Source organism: Bos mutus, chromosome 1 (assembly GCF_027580195.1).
Source record: "Bos mutus isolate GX-2022 chromosome 1, NWIPB_WYAK_1.1, whole genome shotgun sequence".
Taxonomy (NCBI): Eukaryota; Metazoa; Chordata; class Mammalia; order Artiodactyla; family Bovidae; genus Bos; species Bos mutus.
In genome coordinates this window covers 40976836-40997268 of record NC_091617.1, presented here as the reverse complement: position 1 = coordinate 40997268, position 20433 = coordinate 40976836, and the positions used below count along the sequence as shown (strand labels likewise).

The 20433-nt window shown below is 34.0% G+C and overlaps 1 protein-coding gene across 1 annotated transcript in view; it reads right to left on the bottom strand.

The window, feature by feature from the left end:
* Window positions 1-1979: 1979 nt before the first annotated feature.
* The window catches only part of EPHA6 (EPH receptor A6), a 1036017-nt gene continuing 1017563 nt past the window's right edge, over window positions 1980-20433 (bottom strand). Inside the window, exons 19-20 of the mRNA XM_070368049.1 lie at window positions 12244-12393; window positions 1980-10763 (exon numbers count right to left, since the gene is read on the bottom strand). Of these exons, the coding sequence (XP_070224150.1) occupies window positions 10649-10763; window positions 12244-12393 (265 nt within the window). The 3' untranslated portion in view covers window positions 1980-10648. The remainder of the gene's footprint in view (window positions 10764-12243; window positions 12394-20433) is intronic.

Here is a 20433-nt window from a genome sequence, read left to right as displayed (position 1 = left end):
TTTCTCTCTTCATCTCTCAGCCCAATCTATTAGCATGCTCTGTCTTTAAAATACCAATATCCATTGCCTCTCTCCATCTTCACTACTTTAACTCTAACAAAGTTACCGTTTTTCTTTTTCATTTTTTGCTTAAACTATTTCAGTAGCCTCATAATGTTCTTTGACCTCTATTTTGTTTTTACCTCTCTTTGGCTCATAAACTGTGTACCAAGGACACCGTTATCTCTACCCTCAAACACTCCAAACTCACATATTAAATTGTTCCTTCTACTTGGAATTTCCCCAGATTTTTTCATGACTTGTTTCTTCATGATTTTCAGATATTGGTTTAAATATCACATCCACATTCAGAGAAGATTTCCCTTACCTCTTAATAGAAGAAGCCACAGTCATGCTATGTAACCATATTAATTTAATTTTCAGCACAGCACCTATCAGTACTTCTTCACTGTATATCTTTACCACTAGGTCAATCCCATGAGACAGGGGCTTTTGCTTGTCTTGGTCACTTTGTGTCCTCTGTGTTTAGAATAGGACACTGGTACAAGATAGCGTTGAATAAATGTTAGTTAATGAATGAATGGACTTATGGATAAATATATATTTAAAGTACATCAGTATATATACTATTTTTAACATTAAGAATTATACAGTTTTGGACTAGCAAACAGACATGATTTACTTTAATTTTATTTGTTATATCTGTTCCCCATGGTATAAATAGCTTTAATTGGACAAATCATTATTTTTGCTATTTTTTATATTACACTGTTGCTGCTGCTGCTGCTAAGTCATTTCAGTCGTGTCTGACTGTGTGCGACCCCACAGATGGCAGCCCACCAGGCTCCCCTGTCCCTGGGATTCTCCAGGCAAGAGTACTGGAGTGGGTTGCCATTTCCTTCTCCAATGAATGAAAGTGAAAAGTGAAAGTGAAGTCGCTGAGTCGTGTCCGACTCTTAGGGACCCCATGGACTGCAGCCTACCAGGCTCCTCTGCCCATTGGATTTTCCAGGCAAGGGTATTGGAGTGAGTTGCCATTGCCTTCTCCTTATATTACACTACAGATATCTATTTCATTTAATGGTAGAGTGACCAAGATTGTAAGGTGAGGAAGGAAATGTTTTGCTTTCTCAAAGGAATTTTTGGAGGCTCTGAAGAAAATAAGCAATTGATGCAAAATTGGAAGGGTTTTACCTTTTTTTTTTTTAAGTATTCCATTTAGTCAAATTTAAAAAATTGAATAAAAGTAAACAGTGGAAAATAACTATAAAAATATATGCTCACTATTTTGAATATACAAAGTCTAATGGAAGATTTTCTTTTTGTATTTCCATTCATGAGAAAATAAAAGTGTTTGCTTTCTTCAGCAGACTTAATGGAATATATGACCAAATTTATATAAAAGAAGAGTTGAACTTAAAAAGTAATAACTTCTAGCCACTATGTTATGTTTTTTGACTTCAACTTCTCTGAGAATTGGGAAATTATAATCAATATTAGAGAGATTGAATGGAAATATACAAAGCAATTCTTTTTTTTTTTTTAATACTTAAAATAACTGAAAAGAGAAGGCAATCTCCTTGAAAGAATCTAAGCAGTTAGAGGTCATAAGATATAATGTACAACTAATACATAAGTATCATATTTTTTAAACATTTAAGACTATGTGTAAAAAGTACTTATTTACATTTTACACATTATCTTATACATTTATGTGTATCTGTATAAAAGTATAAATTGATTCTAAAAGGCTACCCTTTCAACTCAGTTATTTTTACCTGCATCTTATATATTCTGTTTTACATTTAATAAAGCACAAGAAAAATCTCATTATTAATAGGAATGAATCATTAATAACTATAAAGTGTTTTGACAGTCTGATATCCAATTTTGCAGGGTAAATTCTTTAATTATATATGAAATAGTTCTTTAGAAATTGAAAGAACTATTAATATAGAAATGCTAATAATTGTGCTCATTTGTTCTGTTGGTAAACATAAATTTAAATTTTTGATATTTTGGGGACGATTTCTAACTGTATATAGCAATACGTATTTTAACAATTATCAGTGAACATATTTATATTAGAATCTCATCCTCAAAAGGTATTTTAGTTTCAAAATTACCAGGAAGAGTAACATGACAATAATTTTCATTCACTGTTTTCTATTAATTTTTTGTTTGCTTTTAAAATGGGAATAATTAATAGGTATATCACAAACTCCTCTTTGTATTGCCTTTTTGTCTTTTCCTCAGTTTTTAATGGAATTTGGTCCATTTTCATATTCAGAATTCATGCTCTGTCTCTGATTTTTTTAAAAATTAAGGTTATTATAGAAGGTATAACTAACATTTTAGGAAACATGGACTGTTAATTAACAATTATTACATCAAAAGTAAAAATTAAGCTGTCAAAGCTTATACTGCATATAAAATTAAACCTAAGTATAGTTTGTTAAAAATGTACAAAGCTATTCAAGTTTCCAATAATATACTCTAAAGAAAAAGTATGATTAACAAAATGATTAATAATATATCATAAATAAAGCACATATAGTTATCTTTAAAATCTACTCTCACTCATATTCATGTTAGGAATGCTCAGGTATTGTGCCTTTCCAAAAAACAAATGCTCCCATTTCACATTTTGATTTTTTTCCCTTGGAGACCTAAAACACTTAAAATTATGTCAAAACTCCATTTCTGTAAGAATAAAATGAGATTTTTGCATTATATAAATATATTAATACAATTTCTTTAAATACATATATATGGCATAGGAAGAACAACGTCAAATTAAAGCAAATTAAACACTTCAATAATGAACATTTATGCATGTTAAACCTTATTTTCCAAGCAGTACATTTTAAAAAGCCTCAGTCTTTATTTTCATATTGTCCATGAAAATTCAGTGCTGTTTTAAAGATACTTTTGAGTATACCGCAATAGTAACTCTAGATAAAATACCAATGGATTTTCAAACAAATTGGTTTTTACAATGCTCACATCAGTCACACTGACAAAAAATAGCTTGTTAAGTTACAAGTCTGTTAGCAAAAGAGTGGTCATTGATTTTGTCATAGAGCTTCTAAAGACCACACGTTTAAGCAGATTTATTTGAGTAGTATAATGTGGCAATAAATAAAACATGTACAGTTAAATAAAAACTTCATTACAACTTTAATAATAATACTGAGTAAATAATTCTAAAGAGCGCAACAATTATACTTTATATGACAAATGAAGTGATGGTAATTAATTCCGTCTTCTCTCTGACTGAGTGAAGATGTGTTTAAGTGAAAATTTAAGAAAAGCAATTTCTATTTAAATGCGTATATTTCATTCTACAAATTACTAAATGTGGAAGAGAGACCTAAATTATTATAAAAGCAAAAGAAGATGACATTCTAAGTTAGGTAAAAACCTTAAAAGTGTATTGTTTATTTTTTTTTATGATTTAGCACTATTCACTCCATCTATCATGATTTCAAAAAATTAAGTGATATTTGGTCTTTCTAGAACAAAGGTAAATTAAGACTGTTCCAAGGACAATGATCTATAAACGTAGAAAAACTAGTTTAGAAATGTTCACATCGATACTGCTTGTCATATTTAACTCATGAAAACAGTGACATCTATCTACAAAGTTAATAATGCTTAAACATAAAATTTGATTTAGATATATGAAAAAAATGAAGATTCTCATGTCCTTGGAGTTTTCTTTATAATAATGTATTATTTTGGAATACGGACAGTTCTCTCTTCAGTGAGGGCCAATGACATGGAGATTCTGATGCTAACTAAATAAGAATCCCGAAGTAGGGTTGTCCTCCTTTTATTATTTTGTTGAACACCTTAAAGTCATATCTCAGTTGTTCTGATTTACAGTTTGAGTTATTATCTTAACCAAAAGTAAGTTTATCATGACAAATTAAAGAGTAGCCTAAGGTTACAAATAATGAAGAAATATGGATGAAAACAAAGCTTTACTTGAGAGAAAATTTTCAATAATTCTGATACTTTTCTAATTTACAACTCCCAGGAAATTGTGTTAATTTGTATTTTATTTTCTAATTGAAAGTAGATACCACATCTTTATATATAATACATTTAAAAGCGATCTTTCATCCTCATCTGTCAGGTAATTTTCTTTTAATGCTTTTGTATTCTTAAGGATTAATTAGGTCTAAAAGATAGTCGAATTCTTTGAGATTTTCCTCTTTAAAAGAAACAAATCAAAATTTCTTTTAAGAATATAGAGATTTGGTAATTCTAATAAACCAGTGTGGAAATTCAAGCAAAAACCTTCTTTATTTTGTTTAGAAAGAAACTTTGCTTTCAATGCACAAGTGCAAAAATATAACAAAATGGAGTGGACTTGGTACTATTAAGATAAACCCAACACTGTGTTTTTAAAAAATGAAATTTATTTTTCTTTTCTAAAAGATGAAATTTATTTTTTAGTAGTGCTTTGCTGCCTGTAGTAATTGTAGCTTACTTTTCATTTTTTGTTTCACTTTTAAAGTAATTTTGAATCAACATTGATAGGCTAAAATTATCCTTCAAATCTATTCATGTACTGTTAAATAAAAACTTCATTACAACTTAAAAAATATTACTGAGTAAATAATTTTAAAGAGAGCAACAATTATACTTTATATGAAAAGTGAAGTAATATAATTCTGGCTTCTAAGTTGCCAATGCCAACAGGATTTTGTTACCTCCTTTGAATTAAGAGTGAATAACCTAAGTCTTCCAATATAAATATCCTTTTTTAAACATTTTATATAAATCCATCATTAATTTGACATTCTAATTATTAATCAGAAGAAAGAGGCTTCGTTAAAACTACATTCTGATGACCCGCATCTTCCTCTGGATCTTTTGTCTTTTCTCTCAGGATACAGGTATATCATGTCACATCCTCTTATAACATACAAAAAATATATTTTATCCTAAGAAATCTTTGAAACACTTGCCTAATACTTGTCTTTTTAAGGGGATAGTAAGAGAAAGATGGGGCATTTACTCTTCTGAAATGTAAGATTTTTCTTTTCCTTTATTTCATCTAGTAATATGTTAGCTCTGGTTGTGAGTAATCATTTCTTTCCTTTCTTAAATATGTGCTGGGCCATGCTTAGTTGTTCAGTCAGGTCCGAATCTTTGAGACCCCATGGACTGCAGCCTGCCAGTTTCCTCTGTCCATGGAATTTCCCAGGCAAAAATACTGGAGTGGGTTGCCATTCCCTTCTCCACAGGGTCTTCCCAACCCAGGGATCAAACCCAGGTCTTCTGCATTGCAGGCAGATTCTTTACCAGCTGAGCCACTAGGGAAGCCCTTTGTTAAATATATCATGTTGGAAAGAATTTTATGCAACCATTGCAGTCATATACTTATCGTTACATTTCCTAGGGCCAGTGAATTGGCTTGCGCAGCAGAGTACCCCAGCATTGTTTTTGAAAAATGGTTGATGTTTTCTAACTAGAGGCACCTTTGAGGTAGTGAGTCTACACATGAACTGAACAGTCTGCCACAGGACAGAGGCGGTATGTGACTCCCGAGGAGAGTCAAATGATAGGTAACAAGAGAGACTGTCTTAGAGACTCAAACAAGTGTGCTCCCTTCTATCAGAGGAAGTATGGAGGTGTCTATGAAAAAATTTGAGGTCCAAAATATTTCCTTTCATAGGGACTCAAATCCAATCGCAAATAAACAAGGTTTCATTTATTTAATGTATTTTTGTTCTATGGAAAGAACTAAGTGACGTGGAAATTACAGCAAACATGGAAGATAGGCTCTAAGTTTTAAGCTTAAGAGATACTTAGAGGTAAGGACAGTACAGTCAAACTCATCTTTGCCATAAAATTTTATGCATGTAAGGGACACCTTGTAGATATTTGTTAAACTGAACTACAGTTTACACTGCCTTTATTGAACATTATTATAAAAAGTGAAAATCTTTTGAAAATGCTGGTCATAAAAACAAAAAGTTGGATGACTTCAGTGCCCTGTGTTCTAATGGAAGAATACAATCAGTCTACCTTTTGGAGTCAAAAGCCTCTTGATGAAAGTGAAAGTGGAGAGTGAAAAAGTTGGCTTAAAGCTCAACATTCAGAAAACGAAGATCATGGCATCCGGTCCCACCACTTCATGGGAAATAGATGGGGAAACAGTGGAAACAGTGTCAGACTTTATTTTGGGGGGCTCCAAAATCACTGCAGATGGTGACTGCAGCCATGAAATTAAAAGACGCTTACTCCTTGGAAGGAAAGTTATGACCAACCTAGATAGCATATTCAAAAGCAGAGACATTACTTTGCCAACAAAGGTTCGTCTAGTCAAGGCTATGGTTTTTCCTGTGGTCAAGTATGGATGTGAGAGTTGGACTGTGAAGAAGGCTGAGCGCCGAAGAATTGATGCCTTTGAACTGTGGTGTTGGAGAAGACTCTTGAGAGTCCCTTGGACTGCAGTGAGATCCAACCAGTCCATTCTGAAGGAGATCAGCCCCGGGATTTCCTTGGAAGGAATGATGCTAAAGCTGAAACTCCAGTACTTTGGCCACCTCATGCGAAGAGTTGACTCATTGGAAAAGACTCTGATGCTGGGAGGGATTGGGGACAGGAGGAGAAGGGGACGACAGAGGATGAGATGGCTGGATGGCATCACTGACTCGATGGATGTGAGTCTGAGTGAACTCTGGGAGTTGGTGATGGACAGGGAGGCCTGGCGTGCTGCGATTCATGGGGTTGCAAAGAGTCGGACACGACTGAGCAACTGATCTGATCTGACCTGATCTGATACAAAAAGAATTAAAATATTTTCAGATTGAATGTGAATATGAGTCTTTTCTACTTAAAGGAATTTGAGCTTGGAAAAGTTGAAGTGATGATACTAAAAGAAGTGATTACATCTGCTTCTAATATCTTTATTATATAAAGATGTATACCAACTGTGAGTTGATAACAGTTTCTAATTCTTAAAATACTTTCTTTTAAATTAATAATACATTTCCTTAGCTAAAGCAGTAGAAAAGGATCATCTTCATCTGTTTTGAAATAACTTTCCAAAGCACTTAATTTTCAGTTAATGAAAAGCCAGATCTCATACACTCTGTATGTGCAAATGCTCCCATTTATGCAGTAGGACCCAAAATATTAAAATATGACTTTTGCAACATTCCTGTTTTTCCTCCACTTCAGCCTCTTCTAGGGAGATCTGTAAGATATTTTTGGATTTCCTGTATTACTTTTCTTTTGTTGATAGGGATATGGGTTGGAGTGGCAGAAGCTGAGAAAAGAAAAAAAGATGGGTGAAAAAAGAGAAAAGAACCAAGGGGGTGGGGAAGAATGTTTAAAAAAGGAATGGAAAAATAAGACCTAGTATTGGTGAACATTTTGAAGTAAAAGATTTAACTTAAAGATTTAACTTTCTTTACAGAGTAGAAATTTGCTAGGAAAGATATAAAAATGGATTTTTAAGAAAATTGTGATTGGGAGATAGGTAATGCAATTCATTCTTTATCACGTCAGAAGACCTATTACAGAAGACCTTCTGTAAAGACTGCTTTTCAAGGACTGAATTTGGATTTGTTTTCCATTCATGGGCTGAGATGGGCCTTAAAGCTGTTCAGGTGTTAGTTGGATAGATTTTAAGAGTAATTCAGAGTGAAAGAAATCTTTTTTTATTATGACATTCAAAACATTTATCAACAGTCATAATTCAGTGAAAAAGTGCTATATTCTTGATTCATGTTAAGCCAAGAGCTTTGCAACTTCTGATGGCTTTTTTAGTGTAATGATTTATATACTTAATCTCTGCATTGTTTTTACATTTTTTTCTCAATTATGTCTTATCCTATGAGATAATAAGTGGACTACAGACTGGAAACTAACCCCATAGAAAATAAAATAGTAATGGTTCCTTCAACTAGTTTTCAAAATCTAAAAAGCCCCTCAGTAACATAGACTAGGAAATTTAATATAAAGCAGGTATATGAGTATATATGCATATTTTAGTTATTAAAGATGATTTCTGAAGGTTTTGACTTATGGGAGTTACTCATTTTCTATTATTAAATTCTATGCTTATGAATATTAAACAGCTTTAATTAATGAATATGTGCACTAGTAAATATCAAAATATTTCAGGTAAAATTTTCAAATCTGTGATTAGTAGGCAATAAAGAAATATATATATATTTTTAATGTTTCTGTTTAATCTTGAACATCTTGCTCTGACCATGATGAGGTTCAAATTTATGCTAAAGATCACCATGCTTACAGTTCTAAAAAATATAAATGTAACATAAACGTAAATTTTAAAGAGGATTTGGGGTTAGAGAGAAAGTGAGAAGGCAGTTTTATAATACCGCAGAAAGATGTTTAGGGAGGGGAAAAAAAGCACAAATTAACCATATATAAAATAGGATCTTTGGAGTTTTAAAGAAAAACAATTCTTAACAGAGATCTTTAATCTTGCAAGCACTGAATGCCCACCCCATAGACATTTCAATACTTTATAAAATTTATTTAATCAAAGTATACAGATGTTGCTGACAGAGTCCTATGGAAGACCATAATTATTCTATTCCTTATCTTTCTAAATATGTTTTTGTTGCATTATAAAAATAAATATATATGATTAATAAATTTTATCTGTTTTACATCTGTTCTTATTCAATATATATTTGAAGATAGGTAAATATGGAAATTTTACATTTTCTCTAAATGTATCCAGATCTGTGTAAATATATCAAGCAAACCACAGACAGCCTGCAAGTGATGCGTGGCTGTGCAGGTGACGGTTAGAAAATGTTGCTAGCTATTTCTGACACACTTAAAAAGTGATGGATTTCCCATTTTTTTTCTTTTTCAGTGTACTATAATGGATACTTTAAAGACTCTTCCTTCTCTCTCTCTCTCTCTCTTTTTTTTAAATGGGAAAAATTTAGCTGTGGTTGACAAAAATTAGAAGATAAATCAGCAAAAGAAGTATATGGAAGGGCCTAGTCTAATGGGACAATCCACAAATCTTAAAATAAGGAAAAACAGGGATTCCTTTATGGCAAGAAAACTATTATCACCAAAAAAATGTAATTTAGGTAGGAATTTGAGAGTGTGGGTAGGGCACCTTTAGCTCCAAGATCAAATAAAACCTAATTTTTATATTAAACCAGTATCTTTAGACAACCTGCTCTTTTTTTTCCCCCTCTTAATACAGTCTCGCTACTCTTCCACCTAGCACAGTAGTCTTTTTTTTTATTTTTTAGTTTCACAGGGAACAGCTGATTTTATAGTTGGATGTGTTCATAATACAGTACTGTTTTGATAAGCTGACTCAACTTAGTTCAACGAAAGGTATATTTGCCTGTTTTTGCAGCCTCCAGAAGATTATGGCAACAACGTACCTTAGCTGTATTTATATTTTTATGTTACTGTAGCAAGGATTCAGGTTGCACACAATTTATTTATGCTCTTTTTATACCTTCTTTGGTGTATGCAATGGCATACTTATACCTTGGAAGGTTTGGAAAACAGCTCAGCATGTTCATGTAACTTATTTTCATGAACAAAACAAAAATTCTTAAACTTGCAAAATGTACCAGTATTAGACTAGCTCTATATGTTTATTTTCTTAGGCCACCATATAACTATCATAAAATTCTGTTTAAATTAAATCTTTTTACATTTTATCTAAGACTATACTCTTAGATCTTTTATTCAAAGCAATTCTGCTGAGAATAATTAATTTTCTCAATGCTTTATTACTCTTGCAAATTTATGAAGATAAACCAAGGGAACAGTCATGGATTTATTCCATGCTTCCCTCTATTTAAAGCCTCTAGAGCAATGGACTCACTCTTGGTTTTTCCAGGTGTGATCTTTATAATGTAGTAGAGAAACATATTGATAGTAAAAAAAAAAAAAAAAAGATGGGAAAGCCTCTAAACTACCACCTACTATGACATATGAAAGACACTATCAAGTTAATAAAAAAAAAAAGACAAACCAAGACTTAGAAGTTTTAGAAGCACAGTATGTTTCTCCCTCTTTCTCCCTTGATGACTCCCTTCTCACCATAGTCACACTTGAAAAGAATTCACTACATGAAATCATTGATCTTTTCCGCAAATAATTCTATCAATATCAGGTATCAACAGGTAAAGAATTGTAGAATAAAGTAACAATATGACCCACAGAGTTGAATATAATTATCTAAAAAATAATTATTCATGTCAGTTTGGAAAATACTTGATCACAAAACATGAAAGAAAGGTTAACTATTTCTTTTTCATCTATCATCAAACTCTAAATACATCATTAACCCCAAATTCCTTTGGATTAAGTCCTTGAACACTTCTGAAATACAGTTATACAAAGTTACACATCCATGCTGAGTTATTTACCACGTGTAGAGATAATCTGCAGTGCGCCAGGGTTTTATTTGCAGTTTATTCAGAGAGGAGCTATGAAGAGTGATTTTTAAATCCAGGTTGGAAGTATAAACAAAAGGTATGTGTGCCTGTAGCCTGAAGAGGAGACTGCAGTTTCTGAGGTGATGTTTGGAGAATCAGAAGAGAGGGTAGTAGAGAGGATATCTTTCATTTTAGAAATACTGAGGCACAAAACACAGGTGCTTGTAGTACTTTTATACATGAAATCCCTTCTCCTGTATGTGCATCATGTGTAAACGTAAAGTCTGTATACTGCTGACTATTCGTCTCTGGTGTCCAATGAGTATGACTCCAATTCTTCTAATATCACTGTGAGAGAGTGAGAGACAGAGATAATATGAACATTTAGATCTGGTAAGTATGGCAGAGAGGAAAGACACATTTAGATAAGGGAAACTAACACATGTCATATTTGCCACAAATTTCGTATCTGGTAAAATGAGTGTTGAAGCAGAGATATAAATGGACAACAGGAATTTGTTACTTTATTCTTTACACTGGTGCCAGAGAATGTGTCAGGTCAACCTCAAGTTTAAAGGTACAAAGAATTCAGGTACCGATGTCATGTTCAGACATTTCACAAGCCCAGGGGTTTTATGTAATTATATAAATTTTTAACAGTATTAGCAAAATAGTCAGCATGCAGGATAGAAAATATAATGCGAACTCCATTTGAATTGCCATGGTCTTGGTCTTTCAATAATCTGAAAAAATGCCATTGTATTATGTTGAATAGTATGAAACTGCTATTACTATTAATATTTTAAAACAATGGCAATTTCACATAGTCAACCTACTAGTCTTAGTTATCTGTCTTTTAAACATATGTTGAGTATTTTCACTGCACTCAGGAAACGATAGTCTTTGAGAAAGTGGAAAAATGCCAGACCATTGTAATATAGAGACAAAACTCTGAGAAAACATAATATTATATTATTACAATTCTAATATTTGATGAAAGTAATAGTAATCGATTTAGTGTATATGAATCGTAAATAATTTGCTGAGGTAAAACTATATTGATGCAAAGTCTATGATGTGAACAAGGGTAATATGCATTTTAGACAGCATTTAAAATCTTTAAATAATTATTTGAATTAAATATATTCTTTCAAAGGAATATAGTTAAAAGTGTAAGGCCCAACTTTAACTAGAATGATTATCAGAAATGGTGAGGAAAAATGTGGAAATGCCATACTAGTGTCAGGAAAGGTAGTTTAACTATGGTATTCTTGATATAGAAATAGTATTTGAATTTACATTCTCCTAAGTGGACAATAAAGGTCCGTCTAGTCAAGGCTATGGTTTTTCCAGTGGTCATGTATGGATGTGAGAGTTGGACTGTGAAGAAAGCTGAGCACCGAAGAACTGATGCTTTTGAACTGTGGTGTTGGAGAAGACTCTTGAGAGTCCCTTGGACTGCAAGGAGATCCAACCAGTCCATCCTAAAGGAGACCAGTCCTGGGTGTTCACTGGAAGGACTGATGCTGAGGCTGAAACTCCAATACTTTGGCCACCTCATGCAAAGAGTTGACTCATTAGAAAAGACCCTGATGCTGGGAGGGATTGGGGGCAGGAAGAGAAGGGAACGACAGAGGATGAGATGGCTGGATGGCATCACCAACTCGATGGACATGGCTTTGGGTGAACTCCAGGAGTTGGTGATGGACAGGGAGACCTGGCGTGCTGCGATTCATGGGGTTGCAAAGAGTCAGACACGACTGAGTGACTGAACTGAACTGAACTGAAGTGGACATCTGAATATAGTAACAAACCCAGCCCCACTTACTCAATGCTCATTCTTGAAATCAGGTCAAAAGTTGTAAACCCTGCTGCCATGAAGTTATTCTTATATTGCCCCATCTTTATAGAATCCAGCCAGTCACCGACTGTCACGAACAAAGGATATTCGGGAACTTCACCAGGGGAGTCTGGCATTCTATAAGGAAAAAAACAAACAAGCATGGAGACCATTTAAAAACCAGCTAAAGCAAAAAATACCCAACTTTATTTTTAATTTTTACAATATTCTTACTTCAAATGTTTCATCCTCCATAGAACTAGATTTAAAAATGTTCCATCATATTCAAATCAGCCACTTTTATCTGGTCAGTTTCACTTGTCAGTTTCTTTTGTCTTTTCCTACTTTTTGCCACTACTACCTCTTATACTTGAGGTATCTTTAGAAAACTTGTATCTTGCTAAAATCTCTTTACTTTTTTCTCTTGTATGAAATTGTGCTTTCAAATTTGAAGAAAAGCCCCCCAAAAGCTAACTAGCCACAGGCTATTCACTTATACACTTTCTGACCTTCCATTGATTTCATGCCCTATTGCCTTTTTCACGTTTACTATGAGAGCCCCTTCTCTTTTTAATGGTGAATTTATAGGTTAAGGCCTCATTTATTCTCATTCAACAAGAATTTATTATTTATTAAAAAGTAATTTCTGTTGTCACAGAGCTCAATTTCATGAATAAGATTTACATATATCCAAGCATAGGGTAATACAGCCAAAAGCACAGACATTAATAAAACACAAAACTAAAAAAAATCAATGAAATTTGGGGTTAGCAAGAAAAAAGAATCTGCCACTGATGGGTCTTATAGTAAATGATATGGAAATCTGTGGGGCTTCCCAGGTGGCACTAGTGGTAAAGAACCCGTGTGCCAATGCAGGAGTCTTAAGAGACTAAGGTTCAATCCCTGAGTTGGGAAGATCCCTTGCAAAAGGGCATGGCAACCCACTTCAGTATTCTTGCCTGGAGAATCCCATGGACAGAGGAACCTGGTGGGCTACAGTCCATAGAGTCCAAAGAGTCGGACATGACTCAAGTGACTTAGTTCACATGCATGGAAATCTGTATTTCTGTTCTTAAGATCTGATGCAAAGGGTATTTCAGTTGGGGATATTTTTGAAGTTTTAATATAAAAATAATATAAAAGTGTTATTTTGAAAAGGCTAGTGAATGTGTGTATATATAGATACATATGTCTATATACACAAAAGTAGTTTTATACAAGCTAAAGTGAGATAGAATAAAAGCAGAAATAACCTTAGAAATTATAGTAAAAAAAACTCAGAATTGTATATTTAAGACATTCTAATAATAAACTATATTGTTCACCTTACTGAAATACCTGAAAAATAATATTAAAAACATCTTGTATGGTGTTAAAAATAACTGATATGAATGCTTTTATAATAATAACAATAAATGTGCTTTAACATCCCTTTAGGATAATAAGTATATTATTTTGAAAATTATTAGGTCTAGAGTTTATATCAAATGATAAAGCAGTAACATTTTTTTATGTTTGGTGTTTGAGTCAATCAGTATTTTCTAAGTAATAAAAAATTTCCCACCACAAGTAAATTACTGAATTATTTTTATATTGAATATTGAAGGATAATCCAATTCTCATTTACTTTGCTTTTAATTTTTATAAAGTTTAAAGGATAACAGAATCCACAGAGACTTAACTAGAGCCATTTAAAAATATTTATATTGTGAATATTTTATTATAATAGTTTTCAAATATTATTCATATTTGAACTATTTCATCTTAAAATACAAACTAATAACACAGGAGCACATATGATAAAACCATATGAATAAGAATTCCTCCACTAAAGCATAATGGCATATGCAAGTTATATAAGCCTAAAATTGATTTGTGCTGAGGTTTGACAGAAAACAACAAAATTCTGTTAAGTAATTATCCTTCAATTAAAAATAAATTAATTAAAAAACTGAGAGTTGGAATTAAATTCTAAGGTCAATATATAAGGTGAAAATGGAAACTCTTGAACAACCAAAATTACCCTTTAAATCCTTTAAAAAGGCAAAAAGGCAAAGCACTCGCTCAGTCGTGTCCGACTCTTTGCGACCCCATGGACTGTAGCCTACCAGGCTCCTCCATCCGTGGGATTCTCCAGGCAAGAGTACTGGAGTGGGTTGCCATTTCCTTCTCCAGGAGATTCTTCCCAACCCAGGGATCGAACCCGGGTCTCCCGCATTGCAGGCAGACGCTAAATGACCCTTAAATCACCAGAACCTGGATCTTTAAGGAGCACAAAAGCCAGAGATGTAATACATTGTCAAACAGCTTGTACACGGTATGACTCCTGAAGACCCTGAAAGTTGCCCCTTGGAATTATTTAGGACAAAGTTCCTACTAAAGACCTAAAATTCACTTCTGATTGTTCTTTGATTTTATATTGACTTCTATATTTCTGAACTGGATTCTAGCTGAAGATGGGCATGGGGTGAAGAAGGATGACAGGGAATTTCAGGGATTATTGCTCTTTCTACGTATCTAAAATCTGCATAAACTAAATGCACTTGTGATTTTGATTGTCCAGTGTTATTGTCCATTTGGAGTCTGGTGACACTTCATAGTGACTCCTTTTTACCAGTACTTAATTCTGTTACCATATTTCCTATTTTGGAGGCTGTTAAGTCACATTTTATTTTCCTGTACTAAAAATGGCAATGCTATTTGATTATGGACTGTTACATTCTAATCAATATCAGAATGATTCAAGACAAAGTTTAGTTATGTTCAAAAGTTGAAAGATATCATGGCATCTACCAACAGGCACTTTAACTGTCGCTATATTTCTTAGTTTACTAGAGGTGTTTATACTAATAAGAATTATCAAATAAAAGTTTACATATAAATAAGAATAAAGGTATCCATGACAAATGGAGTTAAACAGGGTTTTAAATTGTGGCATTTCTTTGTTTTTAGTATCCTAATGTGCAGTATGGATCCAGAAGAGGATTCAGAATAGCTTTTGCACTATTTTCCTATATTTTCTAATCAGTTTCCTATGGAACATATTTCAGAGAATAGTGCTGTAGTAAGTTCACTGACCGAGTTTAATATCAAAGTGACCAGGGTACACCTATTGCTAATTGTCATAAATAAAAACACGTACATTAGAAATCTGAATGTTCTATTTTATTTTTTTTAATTTTTTTATTTTTTGAATCTTCTATTTTAAGACACTGTGGCTCTCATGTCTTTTAATTACTCATCTTAGAAATCTGTTGAAACTGAACAAAATTAAAAGCATGTGTTCAGGTGTTTCCATTCATACTCCTATGTACCATTCTTGATGCACAGACATAGTCAGATGATTTCCACTTCTCTCTCCCGAGAGAACTCGAGTTTTCACAATTCATATAATTGGTGAGTGGAAATATTATTTGCTAATTTTATGTCCTTAAAGGACATAAAATATAGAAAGGTCATAGGAGGACATTCTGTACACTAAATGACTTAAATGGTCAATTTGTCTGTTGAAAAGCAGCCACTGTTCGCTCTTAGACTGTTTAAATACTGTAATTCCTGTTCCCTCCACACATCTTTAGTAACCCAGTTACTCTTTGGCCTTTATACAACTGCATTGGCAGTTGATTTAGTAAGGTCAAGGTCCCCGCATTGTTCACAGCCACTGTGCAATAACTTTTCTTTCACCTTATCTTATAATGACGTTGAAAAAATGCTGTTATTTTCTGGCTTTGAGGGCTGGGTACCATCACCCTCACATGAATTCTCTGGAATATTACCTAATAAACAATAAATGCCCTTTCTTATCAACCATGTACAATGATAAATTCAGTCTGCTATTTGCTGAGCATGTAGAAATTTCTGGTATTTGGTGATTAGTGGGAGCTGTCCACCTGAGAAATGTCTTTACAGCAAAACCTGCAGCTACATAAAAAAACTGCATATTGTAGAACAGAAGGTCAAAGGTCTACTACTTTCTTCAGAAAAATGAGGAGGGAGCAGAATTAGAGGAAATTCTACCAGGTATAAATTATGGTCAATTTAGATCAGAGAAAGGACTGGTGTATAGCTAGAAGAGGTAATGGTATAGTTTAAGGTACAATAAACATATTCTCAGTACATCTAAATATGTAAAAATTAATAGCACTGATAGAGCTGAAAAGTTTTTACTCTAACAAGCCCTTTGAGTTTGTAATAGTACTGGTATTTTAATTTAGAAAGTTCTTAGGTTATCAGTAGGTATCAAACTACCATTAAAAAGCAGGGAGGTTTTTCTCCTCAAACCTTTTCCATATTTTACATTCATCATGTAAATATAAAAGTAATAAATCCATGGTTCAAGGAAAGTTATACTTTGAGAAACACTATTCCACGGCAGGATCTTATTTTAATATGAAATTACCACGTTCTTAAAGGCTTTTCTCCCTTTACCACTCTAACAAAACTTCTTCCTTTCTAGTTTTTACCTTTATATATTAGCAGAGGTCTACAGATAGTGTCCATTCTATTTGTATTGCTGTATTTCATATGTTGATGAATATTTTCCATGTTTCAGTGGTCTTCATAGCTCATTTTCAAGTGAGTATATAATATTCTATGTTTCGATGGTTAATAATTTGTTAATTCCCTGAGTTAGACTCTTAAATTGCTATCAATCTTATTAAATTTATTACAGGTGATTATGTAATTATAGAGCATGTATCTTTATGCTTCAGTTGAATTATTTCCTTGGGAAAAGCCCCATAAGATGGAAGAATTTTAAGAGTCAATTAAAACTCCCTGAGGGCAGGAATCATATCTCATATCTCTTTCTATTTTCTGTAAGCCTTAGCATAATGCTGAAAGTACTAAAAGAATTCATTAAATAAGTGATGATTAAGATTTGAATATCCTCTGCAGAAAGGTTTGGTCCATGACTTAATGTGATGTATGATGAAGAATCTATTTTCATTTAACTCATTAAATGGAATAGTAAGAATCTATTGCTAAAATGGTCATCCTATTAATGAATATGCTGTTTATTTAGATTACTCCTTGTATCGCAAAAATGTTTGTTTATGTCTGTCTTTATAGGTATCAACCCTGAATATTCACTGGAAAGACTGATGCTGAAGCTGAAGCTCCAATACATTGGCCTCTTGATGTGAAGAGCCAACTCACTGGAAAAGTCTCTTATGCTGGGAAAGATTGAAGGCAGGAGGAGAAGGGGATGACAGAGGATGAGATGGTTGGATGGCATCACTGACTCAATGGACATGGGTTTGAGAAAACTCTGGGAGACAGTGAAGGACAGGGAAGCCTGGCATGCTGCATTCCATGGGGTTGCAAAGAGTCGGACACAACTTATCAACTAAACAACAATAGATTTCAGTAGAGTGAAGGATAGGAAATTAAAGGCGAGTGAGACAGCAAAGGGTTAGGGAACCTAGGATCACAACAACATTTACTTTATTCAGTATCACTATTTTTACATGAGTTTTTCATCTCATGACCAAGGGAATACACTTCACATTATTTAGTGAATCCATAAAACAATCTGGCTTCCCTCATACTCAGTTGGTAAAGAATCTGCCTGCAATGCAGGAGACTCGGATTAGATTCCAGGGTTGGGAAGGTCCCCTGGAGAAGGAAATGGCAATGACTCCAGTATTCTTGCCTGGAGAATCTTATGGACAGAGGCAGGCTACTGTCCATGGGTCGCAAGAGTCAGACACAACTTAGAGACTAAACCACCACCACATAAAGCAATCTACTACACACACTATCTACCTATCTTTTGAAGGAAGAATTTATCTAATTAGATAAAAAAGGAAAACACTGCCCTCCCTATAATTAGGCCTGTCAACTTGAAAACAAGTTCAATTAATGAAAACTTCTGATATTCTTTAAAAATTTTAGAGTGTGATTTTGCACAAGATGTTATAAAAATCCTAAGTGCATAGAACCATACCATAAATCTTGTGACTATTGCATGCTTGTGAGCAATATCTCTTTGTTCCAAATAATCTGACTCTCCACAGTGCTAAATTGGGAACATGATTTTTTTGGTCAGCCTTTTATTTTCAGTAAGTCATCAGGTTTTTTTATTGACATTATTTAATTCTCAAAATAAGGCTAATAACTGGTAAAAAGTATGAAGGAATGAAATTCAAAGCAAATTTGAAAATTATGTTGTTCAGTTTAAAATTAGAGATATGTTTGAATATTAGAAAGGATAGATACAGGGTAGAAATAATATTGTTTAAATATTTCCCACATTCTGAATAGAGTTCTTAGCATATGGTCACTACACTCTGAGTAACATCACTAGACCTCAAGGAAAGTCCATTTTTTATATGTAAATAATTCCCCGATGGCTCAGTGAGTAAAGAATTGGTGTGCAATGCAGGAGACACAGGAGACTCGGGTTCGATTCCTGGGTTGGGAAGATCCTTTGGCGAAGGAAATGGCCACCCACTCCAGTATTCTCGCCTGGAAAATCCCATGGACAGAGGAGCCTGGCAGGCTACATTCCATGGGGTCGCAAAGAGTTAGACTTGACTGAACAACTAAGTACACACAGAGGGACAGAAATAGATTTCATTTCATATGTCAACAACAATTCATTGCCAGTGGTAATCAAAATGTGGTCTTAAAAAGGATACAGAGGCAGCATCTGGGCTCTGTGAGAAAGTAATGTTTGCCATAACAAGGAAAAGAAGCAGAGCAGATATTTGCCAACACTGGAAAAATTCAATCTACAAAAATGCCTGAGGATGTAATTCTGGAACTATGTTGCTGCTACATTTTCGTCATTTCTGTATTTTGTTGTAGTTACTATTTTCTTTTTTCAAGTAATGTTCTTCAAGTGGCTGAGCACTGCAAGAGGATGTTGAAGGAATATATAGACAATATGCTTCCTTCTTATTTCCATGAATGAGGGCATATTTATGTTCTATATCCTTGTATTTTCTTAGCAGAACATAAAATAACGGGTTGTGCACTGCTACAAATTCTTTTTGGAACTTTTATACACTTCACCTATGAAGTCTGAGAAGTCCAGATAAAATTTATCTGGATATGCAAAAATGTATCTGTTTTCCAATAAGCGTATTTCTGAAACTGAAGTACTGGAAATAATCTTACAATTTAGGATGACTGTATACTCTGTAGTGGAAAGAACAGGCTTTGCAGTTGGTAGCTCTCACTCAAATTCCTGACTCAATAATTACCTGCTGTGTGTTGTTGTTGTTCAGTCACTCAGTTGTGTTTGACTCTTTGCAACTCCATGGACTGCAGCATGCCAGGCTTTCCTGTCTATCACCAACTCCCGGAGCTTGGTTAAACTCATCTCCAATGGGTCCATGATGCCATCCAACCGCTCATCCTCTGTCATCCCCTTCTCCTCCTGCCTTCAATCTTTCCCAGCATCAGGGTCTTTTCCAATGAGTCAGCTCTTTGCATCAGATGGCCAAACCACTGGAGCTTCAGCTTCAGCATCAGTCCTTCCAGTGAATATTCAGGGTTGATTTCCTTTCAGATTGACTGGTTTAATCTCCTGGCAGTCTGAGAGACTCTCAAGAGCCTTCTCCCACATCACAGTTCAAAAGCATCAATTCTTTGGCACTCAGCCTTCTTTATGGTCCAACTCTTGCATCCATTTATGACTACTGGAAAAACCATAGCTCTGACTATATGGACCTTTGTTGGCAAAGTAATGTCTCTGCTCTGCTTTTCAATACGCTGTCTAGGTTTGTCATAGCTTTTCTTCCAAGGAGCAAGCATCTTTTAAATTCATGCCTGCAGTCACCATGTGCAGTGATTTTGGAGCCCAAGAAAATAAAGTCTGTCACTGTTTTCATTGTTTCCCCAGCTATTTGTCATGATCTTAGTTTTTTGAATGTTGAGTTTTAAGGCAGCTTTTTCACTCTCCTCTTTCACTTCATCAAGAGGCTCTTAGTTCCTCTTCACTTTCTGCCATAAGGGTGTTGTCATCTGCATATCTGAGGTTATTGATATTTCTCCTGGCAAGCGTGATTCCAGCTTGTGCTTCTTCCAGCCCAGCATTTTGCATGATGTACTCTGCATATAGGTTAAATAAGCAGGGTGACAATATACAGCCTTGACATACTCCTTTCCCGATTTGGAACCAGTCTGTTGTTCCACGTCCAGTTCTAACTGTTGTTTCTTGACCTGCATACA